This window comes from Desmodus rotundus, chromosome 9 (genome assembly GCF_022682495.2).
Source record: "Desmodus rotundus isolate HL8 chromosome 9, HLdesRot8A.1, whole genome shotgun sequence".
In the NCBI taxonomy this organism is placed as follows: domain Eukaryota; kingdom Metazoa; phylum Chordata; class Mammalia; order Chiroptera; family Phyllostomidae; genus Desmodus; species Desmodus rotundus.
Window position 1 is genome coordinate 12,911,820 of NC_071395.1, and position 25,934 is coordinate 12,937,753.

The window sequence follows — 25,934 nt, forward strand, 5'->3', positions numbered from 1 at the left end:
AGCAGTTTTAGTGTTACAGAAAAGTTGCAAAGATAACATAGAGGGCGGTGGCATGTCCCTCACCTGGTTCTCCCTGTTGTTAACATCTGAAATCACCACGGTACCTTTGTCACAATGAAGGAACCAACATTTATACGTTACTACGAATCAAACTTCAGACTTTGCTTGCATTTCACTAGTTTCTCGCAGTATCCTTTCTCTGGTCCAGGATCGCATCTCAGAAAGCACCTTACGTTTCCTCATCTTATCTTTCTCAGGCTCCTCTGGTCTCAGGCAGGTTCTGGGACTTTGTGATGATCTTGACAGTTTGAGACTACCGATCATTTAGTAGAATTCCCCCCACCCGTGCGGACTTAGCTGATGTTTTCGGGAGGAAGGGCACATTTGCCCCATCACGAGTAGGAACACACTGTCAACACCCCACACGGCCTTCGAGGTTTGCTCGCATGCCCTGGCTGAGCTGCTGTTTGTTAGGCTTCTCCACTCCAGAGTTACTTTGTTGAGCCTTTGTTTCTTTTAGTATAAATCTCTCCCATCTCACATGATAGAGATGGAGAAGCTTGGCAGCCTGTTTTCAGAAGGGGAAGGCAGTGTAACGTGGTGGCGAAGGGTGGCTTTTAGGAGACGGGAAGAGTTGGCTCTGTGAGCAGTTTTGCCCCTTCCTCGCTGTGTGATCCTCCTAAGCTTTACTCCCTGGATTATAAAACGGTGACCATAACCGTCCTTTGCTCAGCTGGGATGATGCACAGAAGCGCTGGCTGCATGCCTGGTGCACTAGCACGCTTACACTAACGCTGACACTCAACTGTTCGCCACAGTTACGGACGTTAATATGATAGCGGTGGCCGTGAGCACCAGGTATTTATTTTAAAGTCGCTGTTGGGTTTATTCTTCAGAGCCAGCAGCAGCAACTCCTCAGTATAATTCTTTCCATTAACATGCCAGCCTGGACTGGGGGCCTTTGGGCTGAAAGGCTGCGCTCTTACTTTCCTGCCAGCCAAGCTACTCATCTGAGGAGACGGGAGGTATTTGATCCCCATGTTTTCAGGTGTTCTGCAGTTTGGGGGTTTCTCTGGCATCTAGGCCCTCCCTAATGGAAGATAAAGGCGCCCTCCTCCCGCCTCTGTGGTTCCTGCCAAGCAAGTCTCTATGCCAGAGCAGGGGCCAGAAGAAGGGCGGGCTGTCACCTGGGAGCCAGGTTTGGATAGCACCAAATAATAACTCATTTTATTTAGAAGGAGTGAGTCTAGAAAGTAATAACTCCCATCGGGATCTTACTGCAGTGAGCTTTCTTGCACAGCTAAAACGAGACAGCATTCGCTGGGGAGTTACCACGTGGGTACCGGTGGCGGTTGTGGGGAGGTGGTGGGGGTGTGCGTGAGAGTGAATGCATGTGGGTGTGTGTGAATGTGTGGGGGTTTGTACCTTCTCACGCACTGTGCTTGCCTCCACCCCAGTCTGTTTGGAGGGTAGGACTGTTTGTGTTCAGGAGACATTTCCTGACCACACAATAACCCTCCCATCACTGTTACAAAGTCCAGCTTTCCATGTTTCTTGCTTTCCATTCCTGAGAGTTCAGAGCAGTCTGGAGCTGTCTCCATGTATGGAAGGGTTATGGTGCAGCTCAGAGAGCTCTGGCAATGGGGTCAGGAAACCCACGTTCCAGCTGTAAGACTGGCCTGATCTACACCCTCCCTTTCCTCTGCCTCCGTGTTTCAAACAAAGGGAATAAAAAGGAGGGAAAGGGAAAATGATAAGAGGCAAATGGACTACTTAATAATTTTCCCTATCGCAAAGGAAAGGCTGTGTATTATTAGATGTACTGGGAGTTTTGCTGTTTTAACATCAGACCCAGGCCCCTTGGGATGGCATCTTATTCTCAGGCCTAACTCCACTGTATTCTTACATTCTCTGATTGACTTCTGTGCTCTCACATGTATTTATAGATCTTGATGCCATTTCCAAAGCTCTGAATTATGTGGTTTTTCTCCCTTAGAGATCTGAGAGCCTCGGCTCCCACTAGGTCTATAATATCGGTGACAGCTGTGTTGTGTGTACAGCTCGCATGGCAACCAAAGGCAGTTGCCGGCCGCCTGTGAGCACTGGCTCTGGTTTCTCCCCTGTGGAGTAAACCATCCTGGAGAACAAAGGAGGCCGGAGTGTTAGATAAGGGGGACATGGGAGGTGGGGAGTGGGGAGGGTGCTGAGGTTAGGGGGGTCACCACCACCTCGACCAGACCTTCTGAATGTTCCCACGGGGACAGGGTGGGAATGTCTTCCAAAACAGAAGGGTTGGAGGGGCTTGGGAGTCCAGTTTCTACCTCCCAGTGTGCCAGTGGGTACAGGCTCTGCACATTGGAGACTGGGCGCCCTCCTGCCTGTGCCAGGGCGCTGAGATGGCGAAGCAGCCAGGGGAGATGTGCTCATAGGGGGCAGAGGGCTCCCCTGGTCTTAGATGGAGAGGTCACCATCCCTTATTTTTCTCACAGCTGAGAACAGACAATCACAGTGAGACCTGAGGGAGACTCCATACCAACGGGCATGGTGAAATAAGAGGCACACTAATTCTCCGTGCTTGGATCAGTAAGGGCGATGGAACAATTGCTCTAAACTATCTCATAAATTGTCGCCTGGATTTTTTGTGAGTTGGTACTGTCACCCTTCTACGTGTAGTTTTCATCATGGAGTGAAAATAACTCACAGTGTCCCCTCCCTGGCTCCATCCCCCAACCTGGTACAACGCATTTCTCAACCAAGGCAAGGAGTGCGGTATGGATGCTAACACAGGCTTAGAAGGAATTATGACACTTAGAAATGACCAAACACATCCTCGTGCTTGCTGAATGGTGGTTTAGCTCCTAGTACTCTGAACAGAGATGTAAACAGACTAAGCATCGGGTGCAAAGCTGGCCTAGTGGCTTGTTACAAAGCTCTGGGGAGTTTCCTATTTTCCATCCTCAAAAGGGTAAATGTGCTGCATGACTTCTCAACACAGAAGCCCAGAGTGTAGTGTCCAGGAGGGCAGGAAGCCATGTGGCTGCCCAGTGCCCTCTGGCACACACGTGGCTCTGAGCAGCGCCCTGGGGTCAGTGGGCGCTGGGCTGACCCCTCCCTGACAGAGGTGGCACAGGGGCCAGAGAGGGACAAGCCAGCCTGTGGGGTACCTGAGATGGGGACAGCGTGGCCAGATGTAGCAGCTCCCTTCTGGTCGGAACACGAACACACTTCACACAAGCAGTCCTGTCCAATGCGGTGTTGAAAAGATGACCCTTAAAAATAGGGTTCCATCATCAACCAGCTTTAGAAAAGCCAAGGAATGCAGTTACATCGGTGACTGAATGAGAGCCTTTCCAAAAGTCTTTAATAGATACTGTGTATTGTCTGAAGCCTTATTCCAGCTCTGCTGCGTCTAGAGTCCGCGCCGGAGGCGTGAGCTCCATCACAGACAACGGGAGTCTGGGCAGAGGAAAAGCCTGATATTGTAAACACAGACCAGTTTCAAGTGCCTCCAAATGTGGCACAACCATTCTGTCACTAACGATCCCTTTAGAATACCTTCCTACCTGCGCAGAGAGCCCAGACTGGCCCCAAGAGCACAGCCTCCAGGCACACATGTTTCCTTCCTGTCGTCACAGCAGTTCCCCATTTGGGTAGCAAAGGGCTCAGGGGGCCACCGCACTCTATACAGGTTGAGTTTCTGCCAGCGGGCTGAGTGGCGTCCACCTCCTGCAGGGGTGCCTGGCCAGGTGGAAGGAAAGCTTCAGGCTTTGGTCAGGCTGAACTGCACCAGGAGTATCCAACTCCCGCTCCTAAGAGAGCCCTCGGAGGCCCCAACCTCGGAGGGGCCACACAGCAGGCAGGGCCTGGCAGTTTCCACTGAGTGCCAATAAGTAGGGGGCCTCTCCTTTCTTTCCTTCCCATGCTGGCAGCTCCCCTCTTCCTTATTTCCTTTCCTTGTTAACTTGAAAGAACCACTGTTAAAAATCTTTAGAGATGTACATGTAAATATTAAAAGGGCTGGCCACCCCAGCCCTTCTGGTGGGCTCCGTGGTGGAACCCTGCCTAGACCTGTCCCAGACGGCTGGGACAATGGTGCCCTGTCCCCACGACAGCACCTCAAGCTAACTTAGCACCTTTCTTCTTCTGAATTGTTCAAAAGCTTTTAATCACTGCTGAGAGGAACAGAGCTACATGGTCAGGTGCCTAGCACTTGACTGTCCTGAGAGAAATAACGAAGTTGTTCACATCTCTCTCTCTCTCTCTCTTTTTAACCATAATCAGGATTTCAGGTTCAATATCAGGGTTTTAAAATCCACAGGGCCCCTCTGGGAGTCAAGGTGAGGCAACATGGTGAGGAAATACGGATGACTCAAACACAAGCGTCCGGTTCCATTTTATTAAAAAACAAAACCCAACAAAAGTTTGCAGTGAAATATTCTGGAATTCACAATCTTTTTCAAATCATTAGAGTTGCATTTTTTTTAAACCAAGACATAAGAACATGATGGCACTTATTTACATGATAGTCTTCTATATAACAAAAATAGCCATGTTGTATCCGTTTGGATGTTGTCGACTCGCATCCTTGACATCTCGTCACTCCCAGTACGAGACAAACTGCTAGACTCTCCAAGCGCACAGAGAATAGAACCAAGCAGAAGACACGCCCTTGTCTCCTAATAGAAGACGAATCCCTTTAAAAACTGCTTTGTAAAAACTTCTTTGTATTTCGAGATATAAAGTGCTTTGGAAGGAATAAGGTAGGTACTCGAGGTGGGGAAGAAGAAAAGAGATTTACACAGAAAAAAAAAATACCTACACTGCCTTCACTAATCATTTAAATACGCCTGTGACTTTGTACAGAAGATGATGGTTGGGCAAGATGACTACATAATCCATTACTACATTTTTCAGCAATGAAAGTTAACCAAAGTCCAAATTAAAAGTTACCCAGGCCAATGCTCTCAGGAATAACTGTTGACGTTGAGTCATACGGCAAACACGTCGGGGAAGCGTGGTCCCACCATCTGAATGTGGAGGGGGTGGGGAAGGCCGTCCAGGTGGAGCACCGCGGGCGGAGACTCAGAGACTGCAGACGGGCCAGAGGGCCTCACGGGGAAGCTGCATCAAATTCTACCTGTGACATCGTGCATTTTACAGTAAAATCACACAATTCATGGAGAGAAAGGGAAAATAAATCCACTGGATTTTTTTTTTCTTGATAGTAGAGAGCTCCTAGAGACTGACTCATGATGCTGCGCCTGACTGTGTCATTACGGTAAATCCATTCTTTGGAGCACATGTCTTTTTCAGTGGAAGTCATGCAGTATATACAGAGGGGTTAAAATACGTTGGGTTTTTCCTTGTCACATTATTGTGCTGGCAATTGCTGGTCACGGTCTGCTGTCCACAGAACTGGGCGTCACACACACCAGGTCTGGCACAAGTCACGCCTCCTTCTTATTACAAACTCTTTTATTACAAAATCATGAGCATGTCCTTCTGTAACGTAACAATACCACCCTCAAGCACACCACAGGACATTTTAGGTGAAATGGTCAAATTAAATCTATAACTTATTACACCCATATTATTACCCCACCAACCACACTCAAGCAGGCGTCACAGCTGCCGGACGCTGTGTTCTTCTTGGAAGGCTCCTCTAGAAACAAGAATGATCATTCTCCCAGCTCATGACTGCTTTAAAGAACAAGACCCATCATTTTTTTCAGGAAATGAATGGAATGTAACTTTTCACAAAGTTACTTCAAGTTTTCTAGATATAAGGACCATCCCACTATAAAAATAACAGCCCATCTGTCCCTCCCCTACCCCATACATCTCTAATTATAAAATGGTACAACCATTCCCGATTACTAATGTGAAAGCAGGAAGTAAATATATCGTTACAGACATGTAGAAAACACGTCAGTATTTCACACCATCTACATTCATAGGAGAGAAGTCTGTTTATTGATCTTCCTTTGGGTGACAGGAGTCAAGTTGAGAGAAGTTACAAACAGTCAGGTCTTTGCCTCATGACTCTGCACAAACATTCCGGCCAGAGGCATCTTTTCACAAACTGCCACCAGTACGTGGCAACACTGTGCAGAAGAAAGGGCTGCTGGCAGTGAGGTCTCCGGTGGGGTTCTCTTTCAACTTCTCGGGGTTTGTGACATTCCTTCCTCTTCCGATAAACTGAATTCTCGGCGACTGAGGGAACTGGATAGTGCAAGGCAAACAGCTAGCTGATGAAATGGTGACTCCGTAGTCAAATGAACTGGCTGAAAGAATAATGACTTTGCAGCAGAGGGCGCCCTGCCCCCTTGCAACAACACCCTACCGACCAGTAAGTTAGTAGTCCTTTGTCAGCTGCTCCGCCTATTAGCACAGGCGAAGGTTTGGTATTCCCTTCAGAAGAGTGGAATATTAATTAACTAGCTCTTATACGTGAAAATTCTTTGGCTATTGAAAATCGTCACATTCTCCAAGAGAATAATATTCTGAGTTGAATAAAGCGATAGATGTGTTTAAACCTTTTGAGGGAGAAGGGGAATAACCACTAGACTTTAAAGATGCTGAGGTACTAAGGCCACAAGACTTTTTTTTTTTTTTAGATTTCTGGGTTTAGTAAGGTCAATCACCGGCCTGCAAAGAGAAACCCTCTTGAAATGTCATAGGTCCCTTCGGCCAGGCAACCCACCTTCACTTTTATTTCTGAAAACAGAATTAGGAGGAAATTCAGCTAGCCCACGGAAGAAACATGTGTCCATTGGACGGGGGTCCGTCTTTGGTTTCCAGAGCACACACGGCCCCCATGTTTCCCTGCTTCTCCAAGCCCTCCGTTTTAGTAAGGGCGGCTAAGACCACAGGCTTTCTGGCCAGTAGTGACCACGGGTAACTCAGGTTGAGCCAATTTCCCCACAGTTTCCTCCTGGGCTCTGTTCAGACCTGCAGACCTCTTAAGACGATATTCTTGCTTTATCATATCATCACCAAACATTGATCGGTGGCCACAGAGCAAATGGCTCCATAGTAAGTGCAAACGTCAATAGTAACGAGGATGAGAAGGTCTTGGATCACTGAGATTCCTGGAAAAAGCCACTTGATGAAGCCCTTGAGGCAGGCCTGGTTCAGAGAGATGCAAATGTCCTTGGCAGGTGGCAAACCAGGCAGGTTTTGCAATTACAGGGCTGGGATTGAAGGGTCCCCTCTAGATCTGGACTCTCTTTAGTTTTGGGATGACAATTCAGTGCTGCCAAAGACTCAGCGCGGAGGAGTGTGGCTGGGGACCCAAGGGTCTTTAAAAACAACTGTCCCTGTGAGCACAGGCCTGGCCTTGTGCGATGGGGAGAGAAGTGGGAGGAAGGGAGAGAGGTAAGTGGTAAGAAACTCATTCCTGCTGCTCAGAGTGAATTTAGGTTTTAGGCAATTCAGACCTTCTCTGCAACCATGAGTGTTTAACTCCTTAACACACAGGCACACACACACAACCAGGTGAGCTCCATACCTGGGGCACGGGCATTTACTTGGGAAGAGCATCCATGTTCCTATCCTGCCATCCTCTGTCCCAACTCCCTGCAGGGTAGTCCTCAAGTCATACCACCCTTTAACCACCGTCACCAAATGTGCTCCTCAGTCCCGGCCCTGGGACAGCTGGATAGGGGCCTCTGGGGCTCAGAGCAGTGCCCGAGGAACCATGTGTCCCTCCCTTTGGGGGGCAGTTTCTTTGTGTCTCCTTTTCAGTCTTAAGGGAGAAGTGGCCTCTCAGGTCACTTACAGAGACAAGCTCTGACATCACAATGTTAAGCAGCGTGAGTGACCGTCCCATACAGTACAGCCCACACATTTTTCCAAGAAATCCTACCCCTGGGGTCTGTAGTGAGCTAGGAAGGTCGCAGGTGCTGGAGGTGGAAGATCATAAATCTAGACAGCATTCTGGAGTTGCTTCCTTGCCACGGTTTCCCTAGGAGACTTTCCTGGCAAGGACGCCTGGGGGGAGAAAAAAGGAAATAGCTGTAGATGGTCTGCGATACAATTAGATTGAGAAGTGAAAACAGGGCTAGTTCCTTTACAGAGGACTCTGCCGTCAGCGTACACTGGGTATCATCATCCGAAACACAAATACAGGCATCGCCATGACGTAAGAGGAAAACACCAACACCACTACCGACTGAGACCGCAGTGATAACTCCAGAGACCTACAGAACCAAGGCCTTTTGTCCTGAAAGATGGGAGAAGAATGGGTGTGGGTGCGCACACAAAGGAAGAGACAGGCGATCAGAGCAAGCCAGGCTTGGAGACAGAAAAGGGAAGAAATCTAAGTGAGAGCGTATAAAAATGCTGCTGGAAATCGCCCTGGGTCCTCTATAGCGCCCCCCCTTGTGATGAAAGAGTTTTGATTTAATGGGATTTCTTTGTGTTCAGTCAAGGTGAGGCTGTTTATTTTGTATGCTCGGCAAGAATTATCATCTAATCAAAACTCATAAATACAAGAGAGAATCCTGTGTTAGTTTATCTGTCAGCATTTTTGATTCTAAAAGCATGGCAGCCATGGGGAGGTCAGGGCACTAACCAAAATAGCCATCAGGCACTGCAATTCTTCCAGGTGACCAAACCCAGAGCCACAAAGGTCCAGAGACATTTCCACCAGAATGAGGGAAATGCCAGAAACAAGACAAAACAAACCTCTCTGGACAGAGACTTGCCTCCAAGGTTACCATGCCTACTAGGTGACGTCAGAACAGGTAGGTGCCTTTGCCACTACTCACCTCCTACCTTCCCAGACTCTCCACTCTTCCTGCCTAAATAGCACAGTTGACGTTGCTGGGTGACAAACCCTGGAGACTCCATCAAGGTTCAAGTGCTGTATTCCTGATCAGGGAGGGCTCAGTTCCTCCCAAAGGAACCAGCCACACAGGAGGTTGCAATTCCTAGAGGTGACTCTACATTATTCTGAGGGAATGAAAATGCTCTGGTTCTAGTCTGGCCTCCGGGGTTGGGGGTGGGATGCTGATTTCAAGTTAAGAGCTGGGCTGTTGCCAGGCAGTTAGAATTCACCAAGTAGTATCTGGACAGTCTCAAGCCCCAAAGACTTTTTCTCAGTACAGCCACACAAAGTCTGGTATTTGGAGTCAATAGGAACTTCCTACTTTTCCCTTCTAAGGCCCCAGGGGGCACCAGGCCTGGGAAAAGACCTCCCACCAAGCAGGAAGAAGGAGTGCTAGGGGTTGAGGTCAAGTTGGATAACTAAAGTCTGGAATTCTCTTTGGCTGTGGGGTGCCACTGATCAGCCTAAGGATTTGCCGTAGAAGGGAGGGACAGACTCTTGTTTGAGCACCAAATCAATGTGGTTTGTGTGACTTTCTGAAAAACGACTGGACAGAGAAACAGCAGTAAATGCTAATGGGGCTCAGGGTGTGGTTGGGAAGTTTAAGCAGAAATCCCAGCAAGGGCGGCCTGGACATTTATCAGTTACAAAACAAACAACGCACCTCTGAGCCTCTAGTTAGGCCGCTTGGGTGGCATCTAGTTCTCTGGGCAGGTGATTAGGTTTTAACCCATTTTCTTTGTAAGGGTCAGGGAAGCTTGTAAGAAGATTGGAGAAGCTGGAGACCGGCACTGCCCAATCGGGAGCTCATCCAAACGGAGAGGCCCCATGAGTGTAAAATACACAACGGCTTTAGAGGGCTAAGCACAAAAAAGAATGCAAAGTCATTCATTCACTTTTTGCATGAATTACATGTTGAAACAATAATATTGGATTAAAGAAAGATATTATTACATTATTTTTACATGTTGACTTTTTTTATTGGACAATAAAAAAAGTCAACATGTTATTTTTTATTGGTCCAATGATTGTTTCTATTGGACAATGATGGTCTGGGCACTCAGGACAGAAAAATGCACATCAGCCAAAACATTAAAGTTTGCCTACACTTCTAGAGAGTTCCCCAACCTTTGATATGCTCTGTGAATCATGGAGTCCCCAGGTCTTTGGTGGGAGGTGGTGAGAAATGCTGTGGGGGAAGAAGGGCTGTTTCTATTTCTTTTGCACTCTTCCATGCTGGTTAAAAATTTTTTTTTTCTTAGCTACCAAAGTCCCAGGAGAATCCTCCAGAAACAGACCTTTGGTAAGTGGAGAACCTCATAGACTCAGGGGGTCAGGCCCACAGGCCTCCACTGAGCCTCCTGGGCCCCGCAGCACATCCGCAGCGCCCTCTCACAGCTGCAGCGGCTGCATGCAGCCATCCCTGCGGCCCCAGGGAACCGGCAGGGAGAGAGCACCCTCATCAAGCAGAGTGCCATGCACTCCTGCGGGCGTGTTCCCTCTGTGTATGGAATGCAATGCCTATTTCTTTTGCTGTTGAATTATCCTTCTAATTCCACTTGACTTTATACCAAAATTTATCTGGGGCTAAGCTGACGAAGGAGGGGTAGGTGTTGCGGGTCCAGGCTGACTGAGAAAAGAAACACCTTGAGATGAAGAATTGATCACAAAAACACCAGGCTGGGAGGGCATCCAGAGATGGCAAACTTAGTGACTAACAGCGGATTGAAAACAAGGTGACACCAAGCAACTTCTACTTGGGCTTAAAACTTCAATCCCTGAGATACTCATGCTCAGCAACACAGGAGCGCCAAATCTCAAAAGAAGTCACTGTATGTTACACGTCCAGCAACTCTGCCACCCCAAAGCGGAAAGGCGGCTACATGCCACCCTGCGAAACACGGATGCCCCTGGCAAAGTGCTCACTGGTGGTGCTAGGCCTTGGGCACCCCCCTGCTACACCCCTCCCACTTCACAGGTGGATAAGGTGAGGCCCAGCAAGCACGCGGCTCCTCTGGACCTCCTGACTCCTGGCTCAGCGTTGTCTTCATTCCTCCCTGGAGGGGGCATTTCTGAAGGTGGCAATCATTTTCCTTGCCTTGCTGCCTGCTTGGAAAGCATCAGGTGGGAAATGGTCAAAGGCGGTGACAAGGGCGCACCAGCAGCGTGCCTTGTCGGACACTCCGTGCTTCAGGCAGCGAGGTTTTAGGGCGGCACCGAGCTCTGTTTTTTGGATGAGGATTAGTGTGAGGATGGGGGAGAAGCCTCATCTGATGGGCAGAGAACTCAGGGAGGGAAGCTCCCTCTCCTGTCCACCCCTGCAGCAGCCCGAAGTGATCCTGGACTGTCCAGAGACACTGTTCCCTTCCTTTGTCGTCTCTGCCCCGGGAGAGTCTAAATAAACGTATTACAAAATTGCCCGCTGGAAAAATAGCACATTTCTGTCATAGTTACAAAAAAAGAATACAAACATAAAGAGTTTCAGAACAGTGGTGGTGTGTAGTATTCACTGGATACCTCTTCCTTTGTCTGTCTCTCTCCGTCAGGAGAGACCTGACGTCGCCAACTCCCCTGCGTACCTTTAGACCAAATGTTCATCAAATCACACCTCCTTCCTCACCTGGCATCTGGACCCGCTCAGGGAGCCCTGGGGAAGCAACCTGCAAAGGGTTCGCCTAAACCCTTCCTCGAGGTCTGGCGGGGGAACAGAAGTGTGTTGGAATTAAGGTAGAACCTGCACTGTGGGGACACTGGGCTTGGAGGTGACTGAGGCCTCCATCTCCTGCAGAAGCTGCGTGAGGTAACAGACTCTGCGCTAGCCTTGGGGAAGCCCGTACACAGACGTTTTACTTTCAGGAACGATTCGTGATATCTGGTCGTAAAACGAAGCTTGTAAGTCCAGCTACAAGCCCTACGGCCATGGAGAATGGCCTTAATGCCCTGGAGGGGATCTCTGAGTTCAGCATTTCAGCCAAAGACGGTAAGACCCAAATGAAAGTGCCTCCCTAGAGCTTCCTTCTCAAGTCACACGGGCCCTCCACAGCGTCAGGCAAGAGGCCACCAGTGCGATGCTGCCGACACTAATGAGCAGTGGCCTCAGCAGACCCACGGCTCAGTGGTGGGGTCTCTGGCAGCAGGGAAGTTAAAGATCCATTGAAAAGAATTCAGATTCCTAATGAGAGCTGGCCTTTGACTGGGCCAGGGTGCGGAGGTGCTTCCCAAAGCTGTGCGCGCTTCAGGCTGAGAGGCCTGGTTTCCTTAATCTCAGAGACGGAATTCACAAGCCAGTCGCAAGGGAGCGGGCACTTCTAAACTCTACTCTCTGTGACAGCTGGAGCGAATCGAAGGAGACACAGAGGCGTGAACCTAAAGGAAACTACACACGGTCTTTAAAAAGAAACCACCGGAGAAATCAAACAACAATTTCAAAACAAAAAAAACAAGACCAGGAAAAAATTGAAATGAAAACTAAGAAGCCCTAAACGTGTCCTTTCCGTCAGTTGTAGGAGCTTCTGAAGTGTGTGTCTACGAGGCCACGGGAGGGGAAATCGGCTTCCGCTTCCAACCTGCCAAGGCCGTGGACCGCTGTAAAGATGGAGAGGCTGCATCCTGATCAGCCTGACTTTGGGTATTGCTGTTCGTGACCATGCCCGAGCGGAGCGCCCTGCAGGTGCCGAGGTGTTCCGGAAGCGTGTGTGCCTGGTCCAAGTCGCAGGGCACTCCTCTCTTCTGTCCCCTTGGGTCCTACCATCCCCTTTTCCTATATTCGCCACTTCACGACTTCACCTCTTCGCAGTCTTGGTCAGTGGAGAGCTCCACATCAGACAGTCCAACCTCCATCGCCATAATGAGCGAGATGTCAGAATCGCTGCTCACAGCGGGCTCCTGTTCACCTGCGAGGAGAGAGCAGAGTTCAGGGCCGAAGGACACTGCCTGTACATGGAGACTCTTTCTCTGACTGTCCAGTAAGGGGGTGGGGAGTGGAGGCCAGAGCTCCATGCATGGCCCCCCCAACCTGGGGTGTACCTCTCTCCCTCCCACCCTGCCGGCCTGGGGAAGGCAGACTGTCCAGGGAAACAGATCCTCTCTTTTCTACACACACTTGGCCCCAAAGCCACCCCAGCCCCCACACCTCCCTGTCCCCCCATTTTGTAAATGTGTAAAAAGGGCAAAGCTGCAGCCATGGGGGTCTCAGCTGGAGCCCCCTCCAGCTGTGACGTCTAACTGTCCAGTGTGTGTGACACTGGACAGAGACAGTGGCCAGTGTTCTAGGACTGTGTGGCCGTGCAATTTCTGTATATGTGCAACCAGAAATAGTAGAGATTCGTTTACCCACTTAAAGAAAGAAAAGGGGTTCCTAGTGAACTCTGGGCTGTGTCTCCGGATGCTGGTTATTTCAATACAAGCATCTTGAATAGCATTTCTTTAAAGGTCAAAAGAAGATATTAGAAATATTGACTATTTTGTAAAAAAAAAAATAGAGCCTCTTCTCACACTATACCCCTAAATAAATTCTAAATGGATCAAAAAGTTAAATGTAAGCAAAATAAACTAATAAAGCTAAAAGAAAATATATCTAAGTATATATGTGGTAAGAAATTCCATATGCACAGGCAATTGAGCAATTCACAGAAGATTCACACATGTGAATAAAATTAAAAAAAATTAAAAGCACAAAAAATAAGATCAAAGGCCTATATCCCACTGGGAATATTTATAAAAATTTCACAAGGGATTGTATTTTTAACACATCAAGAGCTTTTAAGTCAATAAGAAATTAATAGAGCAACAGAAAAATGGGCAGATTACTGCTGTACAATTCACAGAGGAGTATGACAAAAATGACCAGTAAATATAAGGTCAAAATGAGCTACTCCTTTTGTTCATGAAATCTTTGCTCTTCAACAAAGACAGCCTTATTGTTAAGGGTACACTGAGGTAGGCACTTTCATAGAGTACATGCAGAACTGTGAAATGTTCACCCAGTAATTTCGTTTCCGTAATGTATTACAAAGAAGTAACCAGAGATGCAGAAACATTCATTTAATCATTATATACACCAGCAAAACATTCCACATAACAGAGTCCAACAATAAAGAATATCTGAATAAACTGTTACTTGTTTTAAATGATATCTTCTTGTTACAACCATTCAAGTGACATTTCCAGAGAATTTGTGGTTACATAAGAAAATGCTCGCAGTGTACTGTGAAGTCAGAAGTATTCAAAGCTTTTTATGCAGTGAGGTTGACAGAGAACATTAACTGGAAACCAAAAAGAAACCAAAAAATGCTAGTCATTGTTGTCTCAAATTTTATGATTTATGTTCATTTTCTTTAAAACTTGTTTTCAGTCGTACTCCCAAGCGCTCTGCAATGCACAAACATCGTTCACTCACTCCAGGCACGATGAGTCCCCACTCTGTGTTAAGGATGTTACCAGAAGCTAGGGGTGCGGTAGGAGTGGGGTGAATCCTGTCCAGTAGGCAGGCCGACGATTACAAGACGATGGGATAAGCACTAGGCTGGGAAGAGGTACCTGGTGCTGTAAGAGCAGGTAGGAGGGCTCCGTAGCCGTTTGCTGAGTCAAAGGTCTCCCATAGGGTGAGATGTTTAAACGGAGTCCTACAGCACAATCTTATTTTAGCCAGATGAATGAGAAGGAGAATCTTTTGAGCCTGTCAATAGCACATAGAGGAGTCTGGAGGTGGTAGGGAGCCCTTAGATGGACACCACATCGTACTGAGCCATGAGTGGAACGCACGGTCCAGCTAGGGAGTATGAACAGGGGAGGCAGGGGAGCTCAGCTCCATAAAAGGCAGCTTTAAAACCAAAAGATCTTGTATGTTCCATCATCCTGCGAGAGAAACATGCAATTAAAGGACCAAACACAATGTCTAAGTACTGAAGAAGGCTGATGGTTACAAAACTCTTGCTCTGATAATCACCGATATAATTTGCTACCCGGTGAGATACAGCGAAGAGCTCATCATAGTAATATTGTGACTTTCATATAGATCTAGTTTATAAAAAAAGGCAGCACAGAGAAAGCGTGGACTTCGAGTTCTGTGGAGATAGCTCACTGCCCCCGCACAGGTAGCTTCTCCTTCGCCCCTGGCTCTTCAGCCACCAGCAGATTTCATGGATTCATTCCCACCGTGGTGGTTTTTACACTGGAATGTGTGCATTAAAAGCACAAAGGGCCGTGGGGGCTGCTAAAACTATGGGCTGCTCAAGTCAGGATGCTGTTTGGGAAACCGACCGTCCCGCACAGCTCAAGGCAAAGATGAATTCTACCACCTTCCATATGCACGCTCCAACCGGGGACCCAACCCACAACCTTTTGGCATGTGGGATGGCACTCCAACCGCGTAACCCAGCCAGGGCTCCTTTTCCCCTTTAAACGTATTATGTTTCTGTACCTCCTTCCTGTACAGGCACTGCCTCACCACTAACAGTCCATGCCCAAGGGAACGGGGTGCTGGGGGCACCCCTGAACCAGTCAGGGTGGATTTAAAGGCCAATCCCAAGTCATCTGGTCCTCGGCCTTGAACCTCCTTATCACAGCATTAAAGACGAGCCGATAAGCTGGTAAGCAGAAAACACTGTTTTAAATGGAGCCTCGTAACCTCCTCTGTTGACTTATAACTACTGCTTTCCTATATTTCCACACCTAATTCAAAGTAAATTCAACCAGAAGCTTAACTGTGGTTAACCAAAAATTCTGAGTGGTGGGATGTGTCATACTAATTTCACAAATTATTGTTATTTATGGCCTTTTCACTGAATTTATTGGGGTGACGTTGGCTAATAAAATTATTTGGGTTTCAGGTGTACAATCCTGTAACACATCACCTGTATGGTGTACTGTGTGCTCACTGCCCCAAGTCAAGTCTCCTCCTGTCACCATTTACTCCCCCTTTACCCCCTTCCACCCCCCCTTTTAATTTTTCAAATTGTTAATGTCTTTGGTTTATCTCTTTCCTCTTTGATACATAAAAGATTACCCAAGGAGCCAGAGATTTCCATGGAGGAAATGGGCACACAGCTGTAGGTCTGCTGTGGGTTTGATATAACCAGGTGGGCCGGGTTGAAGTTCCTTGCAACCTGAGAATGTAAGATCCTGAGGTCCGTCCTGTCAGGTCTTGGGCACACCTGGCCTGTCTGTGTCACTGCCCTGGCTCAGGCCCATGCCACTGTCAACATTGTCATGTTAGAATCCCATCACCAGTAAATGTTTATAGCAGTGAAATTGAATTGAGGTTCCTCTCTGGCTTTGTGGGGCTCAAGTTTTATATTAGCTAATATTTATTAATAATATTAATAAATATAATAAATATATACTATATTAATAATATATTGTTACCCATTTTTTTATTAGCTGATAAAAATATTAATGTTTATTTAGTACTTAGTACATTCCAGGGACTATGCTAAGTTCTTTAAATAGATCGTCTAATTTAATATTCACAATTAACTGATGACATAACAAGAATTATTATTTCCATTTTTAGATGATAAAACTAAGACTCAGAAAGGTTAAAAATTTCCCAAGTTCACAGGGCAGTAGAATTCGAACCAGAATTCAAACCTAGGCCTGTCTGATTCGAGTCCATGAACTTGACAGTTGAGAGCTGAGATTCTTAACCAAAGGATTAGTGGTCTTTCAGGAGAGTCCAGGTACCTAGAGTTACAATCATACTTTTATGGTTACGTGCGTATATGCATTTTCCTGGTGAGAGGGTTGCTTTCACCAGATTCTCACTGAACCCGGAAAAGGCTAAGAAGCATTCACGCAAGAGCTTTGCATCCTGGGTGAGCTGGGGGACACGGCTTTGTATGCAACAAGAGAGGCTTGGCTTTTTTTTTTTTTATTAAAGCCTATTTTGGTTTCCATTTCACCGACTATGTGTCCTATTAACTTGACATGACACTTTTCACACGAAGTCAGTGCCTTCCTACTTAATTGTTTCTTTATGATGGTTATTCAAAGCCAATGCAGAAAATTACCCTTCCCAGAATGAGGTTTGACATTTACTCTGCTGCCTGTCTTATGAAAGAGGGCATAGAGCAGGCACGGGCTGGGATAAGCCCTGCTCTGTTAGGAATGAACAAACATGGCCCTCAGAATAAAGTGTTCTCTGTGTCGAGAGAAAATGACGTGGGGATGAATATAATCCCCCAGGTGCCCTGATTCTCCAGCAGGTTTGGTGTTCACACGCTGGGAGCTGCTCTGCATCACAGAAAAGCTTATTTTCCCCCGGATGTACTTGGAAAATACAGTTTCAAAGAAAAACAGCGTCTTTCTGCCCACTGCTACTGAGGCTTATCTTCTTGAAAGGAGGACATCATTTCCCATCGCCCCTGTGTCGTGCCAGAGCACCACAGGACAGGCCCTCAGGCAGACTGGCTGACTTCCAGGCTGCTGTCTTCTCTCTTCTCAGAGCTGAGGTTTCTTAGGGCTGGGGCACTGCCTACATGTCCCTAACCATAAATCCACTGAGAAAGTTCCTTAGACTTCAAATGCAGTGTTTCCAGTAAGGAGTGGACTCCTTCGAATTCTTTTGTTAACAAGACAAAACTCCAACATGGGTTGAATTCCCTCTTGTGAGTGGCTTCGGCTGGGAGAACGGCAGGCCTCTGGGTTGCGGCGTGGCAGGGACAATAATAGCTGGAAGGCACTGGCTCCTTCCAACCTGTCAGGCATTGCGCTAAGCGATGACATAGATCACGTATGTCACCCTCCCAATGACACTCTGAAGTAGGTGTATGATTACCTTAATGACTGCTCCACATTTTACAGCTGAAGTCAACTTGTCCAAGGTCAAGTACATAGAGAGGGGCAGAAATGGAATCCTACCTACCCAGACGAGTGCTGTTGACGGCTATGCTATTCCGGAAGGGCAGACCTGTCATGTCTATTTGGCTGATAAGTGGTTCTCACAGACAATGCTTGGCCACCTTCGGGAACCAAGCGTCCCAGGCTTACGACATTAATAAATCTGTTTGGCCAAGTGACTCCTAAAATCATGTGGATATAAGTGGTTCTTTTGCCTTTTTAAATGTTTGCTTCATAATTATAAACATAACCATCATGAGCTCAAATTAGGAAAATTCTTTCTCACCTTTTACATGGGGAGGTCTAAAACATCGTTTTTATTCTGACTTGGTAAAGAATTCCCTGGAAGTCTGTATAGTAAATCAGGTCACATTATTTTGAACTCACTTGGCTTTTCTCTCTTCATCATTGGTTTTCTTTCCCCATGACACTTCATCCAGCAAGAGAAATATTTCCTTCAATGGCTCAGACTTCCTACGGATTTCCTTAACAGTTCATTCACTGAGTCATTCCTTACTGAGAGCCAAGAGAAGGGACACTGTGCTATTTACATTAGCTTTACAGTAGTTTTTGCAGCAAAGGAGGCAAAATCTAGTGAACATTTATGCTGTCCCTGTGTGCTTTACAATCCCCAATCAGAAAAACCCACACAAAACCCCAAGCATTAAGCACAGAGTTTAGTATGTGGAAGGCTCTTGTAAATGTGAATATGGATGGAATGGAGACAGCGTGAGAAAGAGGGAGCCGCCTGATGCATTTAGACAGAAAGGCAGAGATCATGCAGCCTCATCCATTTTTGCAGTTGTATAAAATTATCCCTAGGCTTCATTTATTTATTCATTAATTTATGCATTCACTCATTTATTCCACAGGTATTTACTGAACACATGTTAGGTGCACAGCCCTGCTGACGATGAGCTTTGGAGGAGATAAGATGAACTAAACCCAGGCTGTGCCTCTAAGTTGAATATGATCCAGTAAAAGTGATCAGACTTGAATACATACATTTAATACAAGGTGACGTATGCTAAAAAATAGGAATAAATAAAATGGTAAGAAAATAAAGGGGTGGCGAACTCCAACTGGATAACTAAGAGGGTCACAGAGTAGGTGACATGTAAACCAGTGGAGTATAAGGATTTAAGTATAAAGAGGAGAGAAATGGCGTTCCTTTCTGGAGAACCAGTATGACTAGGTATCAGCAGAGCAAATGCCAGGCATGTGGATGGCTTGGTTTGTCTGTAGCTGAGGTTATGGAGGACAATAGGCTCTGTGCCAGTTGTAGCTGGTAGGTACTCCGCCCTCTTCCTGTTTCACAGGGAGGTAGAAGGCTGGGAACTACATTTCCCAGACTCCCTTGCCAGCTAGCTTTCTCTTAGCTCCCGCCAAGAAGATTGGGAGGCAGGAGGAGGAGGGAAGCTATTGTACTGCTGGTTCAGGCAGGTCAGTGTGGGCTCCAGAAGTGTTGGCAGTGGTTTCAACAGCAGGAGCAAGGCGACCCCAGCAACAGAATAGTGGGTGTGTGCTCAGTTGCTCTGGGTCACTCCCTCTTGCTCCTCTAGTCTTCCAAACTTGTTCTGTCTTTCTCTCTCTCCCTCCCTCCCTTCCTTCCCACCTCTCTTTCTTTCTTGTACATTAAGTTTATTGAAGCATACTTCACCTATAATACATTGCATCTATTTAATATGTGTGGTGAGCTTAGATGGATGTGTATTAAGTTCCCTTATTTTCAAATACCTAGAGCAACTTCTACTTTTCCTGACTGGTCTCACTGAATACAGGCAATGGATTTGGAAAGATAGGCTGTACTAAAACCGAAGAGGGATTTGAATGCAGGGCTAAAGCGTCGTGATTTTATTTAACATACATGGATTATGTTTTTGTATAAGAAGCACTTGCTTAGATAAACTGCTGAAAAATAAACAATGTCAGTTTCCTGATTGGTGATAATAAGAATACATGGCTTCATTTCGCAGTGTGTCTGGCACATGCTACACCAGATAATGCACAGCTATCATTGTAGTTAATACATTTACCGAGGACTTGCTGTATTCCTTCCCCTTTAAATCTCTTGGCTTCCTTCTGTGTCCATGAATGTGCTGGTGGACAAGGGGTGTCCTTTCTTTCCCTGGCCCCTACCCCGCAGTTTCTGTAATGTTCTATTTCTTCAGTGTTATTGGATGTGGGTTGGGGCATCAACATTTCATCAAGAGCTCATTTGCCATGCGACAGCCTCATCCCTACTGCTAGAAGAAGTGCCACCGTTACAAGATAGTCCAATGCGAGTGCCAGAAGAAACTAGAGAACGGCCTTCTGATGGAAACGCAGAGTCCAGCCACAAGGTCAAGTCGTAGGACACGGCACGGGGTAGTCTTTCACCCCTCTCTGCAAGGGGCTGGGGCGGCGAGGGCAGAAGTAGGAGCATACTTTCTTACACATAATTTTCAAAGGGAAAGGAGCATTTAAAATATAAGCCTGCTAAAATATCAGTGCTTAAGGAGAGCATCAGCAAATCATAAGGCAATCAATAGCTCAGCGCTAACCTGCAGACAAGGAACGCTGCCACAGGTATATCTAGGTCTCTATCGGCAGGTTTCATTTTACATCAACCTGTTCTGTGACCACAATCAATTGAAGGTCTTTAATAGAGTTGTCACTTATGAGCGTTCTGACTATTGGCTTCCCCAGAAAGTACATGAGAAGCCTGTTTATAAAGGTTCAAGACTGCAAGTCATTTGCTTAGAAGAATCCTTGGTTGCCTGCACCTCTCTCAATAAAGGCTGCATCATTCACCTTCGGCATGTTTGAGAACCTGTCAATACCTGGTGTTTCAGAGGATGGGCAAGGAGGGGAGGACTCCAAGTGGGGGTACAAATAAGCCCTCAAAAACTGATTGACTCACTCTTAGCTGAACAAAAGAGGCCTGATGTTGTGACCCAGGGTATGGGTTCATATCCCACCGTATATTTCTGAAATTCCCCTCGATGGATGTGTTTACAATGCCTTCCTGAAAATAACCCAATGGACTCTTTCTACAGCCTACAACAGCAAGAGCACTGGTACCGTCACAGGTGTTATCCAATCACAAGCACACCCATTCATCTGGCTCCCAAATACAATCTCCAGCTCTTCGTGTTTAGAACAACAACAAAAAGCCAAAACAGAATTTTCAATCAACGTTTGGGCATGCAATAGGAATTCTGTGCCAGGGGTTTAGGGAGAGAATAAGGGAGATACAAGTGAGGTGAGCTGTTCTCCAAGGTCAGGGACCGTGAAAGGACAAAGGGAATACGGGTGCCATTAAACCTGGCCATACAGTTGTCTTCCATGCTGCCCCTTGAAGACAGAAACCCTTGCTCTTCTGCTCTCTCGTGTCTTCTTCCACTTTGCTTCCTAAGTAAGCAGATAAAGCTAGAAGAGACTTCGAGTTTACTTACTACATCCCTCATTCGGTCAATCAAATAAGGTAACGGTTGCAGAGTTCTGAGGCCAGTTTCTGGCTCAGAGACACACTAAGACAAGCCTATAATAGTGATAATGATAAAGCTGCTGTTTCTATTGGCATTCACAGCCAGATGAACCCGCTCCCCCCACTTTGTAAGTAAGGAGACAGATACAATGGGAGGTATCCAACCTCTCGGCATCTCTGGGCCACACTGGAAGAAGAAGAGTTGTCTGGGGCCACAAATTAAAAACATTGCGACACGTAATCACAGAAAAAATCTCATCACGTTTTAAGTAAATTTACAACTTCGTGTTGGGCCGCATTCACAGCCATCCTGGGCTGCATGTGGCCTGTGGGCTGCAGGTTGGACACCCCTGCTAGTGTGTCTGGAAAAACATCCCATAAAGTAATGACTTAATTTTACATCTGAAAATGCCAAAATGTAAGTCACTTAAAAAAATACTGACACTGAATTTCAATAAAATCTTCCTGACAGGTGGGGATCCAGGAAAGACACCAGTGATTCTCACGGCACGGTTGGCAGGGAAGGGGTGGGGGTGTGTATAAAACCCGCATGAGAAGGACAGATTTTTCAGAAGAGAGTGTGGCATTTTTTTAAAAGTTTGAGTAAGCGCTCTTGAAGGGGTCACGAAGAGCTGGAACGAGCTGATTTAGGAGTTAAAAGACTGAATCTCAACACTGACATAATAGCCCTGTTCAATGTCCCCAGTAGGTGCCATGAATTCCTCATCTACTCCCACAGGGTGGGGACATATTTTGCAAAGACTGTACCAAAGCTCCAGTGTTACACTAGCAAAAGAAATACAACGGTTACCACTCGAACGAATAAATGATTGGGAAGGTCTGAAGAAATCATGTTGGTATTTAACAGGCTAAATGCCAACTGGGGAGAGGGACCCCTCTTCTGATTACATTGCACTAAGTGGGAAGACGAGCCCATAGAGCAGGTGAAGGAAAACTGGGTCTCGACCACACAGCGAGGAAAGTGTTGCATTTATTTATAGGGGTCAGTAACCTTCTTCCTGCGTCCCAACGCCTCCACCTTAGCGGGTTCTGCTAAGACCAGTTTCTGGTTTCTGGTTGCTCTCTCATGGTTTCAGGGTTGGGCTCAGCCCCTCCCTGTGTGGACTCTCTCTGTGGCCAGTAGGTGGGGTGTAGCTAAGCTGGCTGTTCGGCCAGCAGCTTGCTGAATTTAAAAATGGGGTGGTGAGAATTGAAAAGGTACTATTTACAATTGGACCATCATGCCTGGGTGAGCATACCTAGGATCAACACAGAATTGGGGAAAGGACTTAAAATCAGCAATTTTCCAGCAGTAAGGATTGAAATTGAAGACCGAGACATTTCACCCTAATAGCTTTGCATCTGTGTTCCAAAGGCCAAATTCCCTGAACAGATTCCAGTGGGAGTTTCTGGAATTTGTGGGGGACGGGGTGCGGGTTAAGGTCTTAGTATTTCCTGCACCAACCCCAGAGTGATATTCTCTCTCTCACAAAATAATAAAAACTCTACAAATCCCTCACGGAGACAGATCCTTTAGCAGATAGAGCAAATGAGGCCTATTTTTAAGAAACAGCACTTGGCAAAATGACTTCTACTTCGCACACATCTGTTTTACATCTGTTAGAATCTAACTTTCTTCAAAGACAGTTTCATCCCTACTCAAAATAGGCATTTGTAAATATCAGACCATCTCCCTGATATTGTTGGTAAAATGGCTTTGTTTCATTAATGAAACAGACCTCTAGATTCACTTCTGCTGAGGTCTTACAGATATTTTTGGAGCAGTTTACAATGTCTTTTTTCCCCTATTCTTAAGAAGTTTTTGAGCTTTGCACAACATAAAGTCATTTCAACACGTGGCCCATCGAGATTCTAGATTTTGACTTTTTTTAGGAAAAGATCATGCTGCTGCTATTTGAAATGATTACTGATGTTTACGAGGAACCCTCCTCCCCCCTTTAATTCTACAGCTGGCCTAAATATTTGTCCAGGAAAGAGCTCCTGCCTCACCCCCTTTATGGCGGTGTGCTGTGCCTGTCATTTTGCCAACAATATCAGGGAGCACACAACAGGCGAACAACTGGAACTTGTATTTTTGCAGCCTCTGCAGCCACAAGCACAGCCCGTGTCCCAAGCAGGAGGTGCTCTATCGCTGCATTGGTCTTACCAAGTAGTTGTCAGTGTTTACTTTTTTCCCGCTTGCAAATATTTTATATTACTTATATTACAGAACGACAGCTGCCCACACTATTTCTAAAGTCTCTTGTAACGTGGGATGCTTTGTCAATAATGATAAATATGGTGCAGAGTGGTTTAAAATCCACAAATCCCCACATTAACATAAACCGCTGCTCATCTGGTGCTGAGCTGAGTTTCCATGGATACTAAGGGAGCGTCTTCGATACCCAAGAATCCCCAGGGAGAGCAGACACCCTCGCCTTGAGGATCTGTCTGCAAGCCAGGCAGAAAGCAACAAGCGTCCTGAGGAAATGGAGCCTCAGAGAGGTTGAGCAATTTGCCCAAGGTTGCACAGGCAGCAGGTGGCAGGGCTAGTCTGGCTTAGCTCTACTGCTGAGAACTTAAGTTATTTTCAGGGGTGTGAGTCAAGACAAGCATTTCAAGATCTCTCTCTGCTGTCCAATAAATCCCCACCCTTCTCTTCCCAGCAGCCTCGCCACTCAGCCACGTCTCCCTCTGACGCCTCACCAGCCGCCGCCGACCCTCACGCTCAGTGTGGGCATGGATAGGTACACGTGTGATCTGGCCGCAGAGGGTGCCATTCTACTGTAGGGCGCCAGTGCCACGAATACATGGTACCTGAAATTAAGGACTGCCTTACCTGTAGGGGCACATTTCTGCTCTCCAGATATGAGAGGACCTTAAGTCCATTAACGGAATGATACATGAACCTGTTTTGGGAGCTGTTCCCTCTCCAATGAGCTAAGTTGGAACCAGTCTCATTTGTAGGCATAATCAATGGAGAGTCACGTCCAGAAACGCCAAGCATCCCTGCTGAAGCGTGTTAACTCCTGTGACACAGAGTTGGTGGCTTGGATTCACATGTCTGTGTGCAGGCATGCATGTAGCCCCATACAAGCGTGCAGATGTGTGTTTGGAAGCCCTGCTGGAGGCACACGCGTTTCATCTCACACGCAGACAGGAATGTGGGTGTATGCAGGCTTGTGTGTGTAGGTAGGTGCACATGTGTTCTCGGTGCCTGTGTGCACACACATGCCTGTTTTAACATAGGTGTGTGTGCCCACGCACACAAGTGTTTGTTTATTCCATTGCACGAATTTTCCTCAACTTCACAAGGAAGGCAGTCTTCCTAATCCTGTGTTCCCGCTCAAACTTTGATTTCCAGCTCTCTAATCAACTCCACATTTAAATAACAGTTGCAGTATTATCATAATTTTTTTTCCTTAAAAAATTCATTCTACTGTTCTTGTTGCACAGCGGGAGTTGAAGGGAAGCCAATCCTTTCTTGAACTGACAGCTCTGATTGAGGCATAAGTCTTTGTACAAATGAATGATTTGTTTGACAAAAATTCCAATGGAGCTTTAGTCTATAAATCTACTAATTGTTCCTCCCTGCTGCGAACCTTAGTTACCACTGAGCTTATTAGCTGTGTACGCTGTTGCTCAATAGGCACGCATACAGTGCGCTGCATGATTTCACTAATAGGTATTATTTTAATGAGACCTAATAGGACGATTCACAACAGTGAGTGTTCCTTAGACAGCAGTGCATATGAAACATGTCCCTGAATTGGAGCTGAGATGGAGCCCCTGACTGCCCCTGAATCCGGGGTTGGAGAGCTGCAGTGAGCTGCAGAGGACGCGCCTTGTCTCCAGGGCGCTGCCTGACTCAGGTGCAGCCAATTGCCATCGCAAGAGAACGAGGCCCATGACTGCTGCTGCTCTGAGCTGGCAGTGGGCGCACACACATGCATGTCTATATGTGCCTGTGTGTGCACACACGTGTGGGGGACCCGGCTGGAATCTCACCCTGGCGTCTGGGTGTGTGCTCCATGGGAGGGAAGCCTTCAGAGTGAGGAGGAGGGACAGTCTCCCCACCATCCTGGCTTTCTCAGACTTGTCCAGAGCAAGTGGGGTGTGTCCTAACCGATCGCCACCCAGCTGCATCCTGCCTGGCGCTGGGGAGGAGGGGTCGGCTAAGTCACTTCAACCACAATATATTTTCTTTTCCCCAGAAATTTCCCTGCCAATGTTTTCCCTAAAGGGAAGAAGAAAAGTGCAGTGAAGACCACCCTATAAGAAGCTGGTGGGTTAGGTGCTTCATATTTTAAAATGTTTCCCAGTGGATTTTCCATGTGGGGGAGTGGGACTCCATCACTGCAAACTTGGAGGGTTATATCAATGCAAACTTCCAACAGCTTTGCTCCAAACTGTCCCCTAACATTTAACTTCTAAACACAAAAAGAACACCAAGACTTATCAAATCTGAAATTATTAGTTTCTCAACAGATCATTTGTCTGGAGGCCTACAGGCTCAAAACACCCTCTAAGGTTATTGGTGGGGAGGCTGCCTTTGGAATACAACCAACAGAGAGCACGTGGAGGAAGACATCACCTTGGCCTCCTGGGAACTGACACTAGTGGGCTGGGGACTGATCGGTGGGCTGTCTCGTGGTGATGCTCAGAACTTCAGCAGCTTCTCTGTAAACGGTGCTGTAAGGGCAGGCGCTATTTTATGTGAGACCAAGGTAATGAAGACTGCAGTTTACAGCTCCGTAGTACTCACACGATCAATGAATGAAAGAGATAAATAATGAC

The 25,934-nt window shown here is 46.8% G+C and overlaps 1 protein-coding gene across 1 annotated transcript in view; it reads right to left on the reverse strand.

Annotated features, from left to right (window-relative positions):
* Positions 1-4,382: 4,382 nt before the first annotated feature.
* Positions 4,383-25,934, reverse strand: part of RNF150 (ring finger protein 150) — a 168,399-nt gene continuing 146,847 nt past the window's right edge. The window contains exon 7 of the mRNA XM_024569207.4: positions 4,383-12,723. Within this exon, the coding sequence (XP_024424975.1) occupies positions 12,605-12,723 (119 nt within the window). The 3' untranslated portion in view covers positions 4,383-12,604. The remainder of the gene's footprint in view (positions 12,724-25,934) is intronic.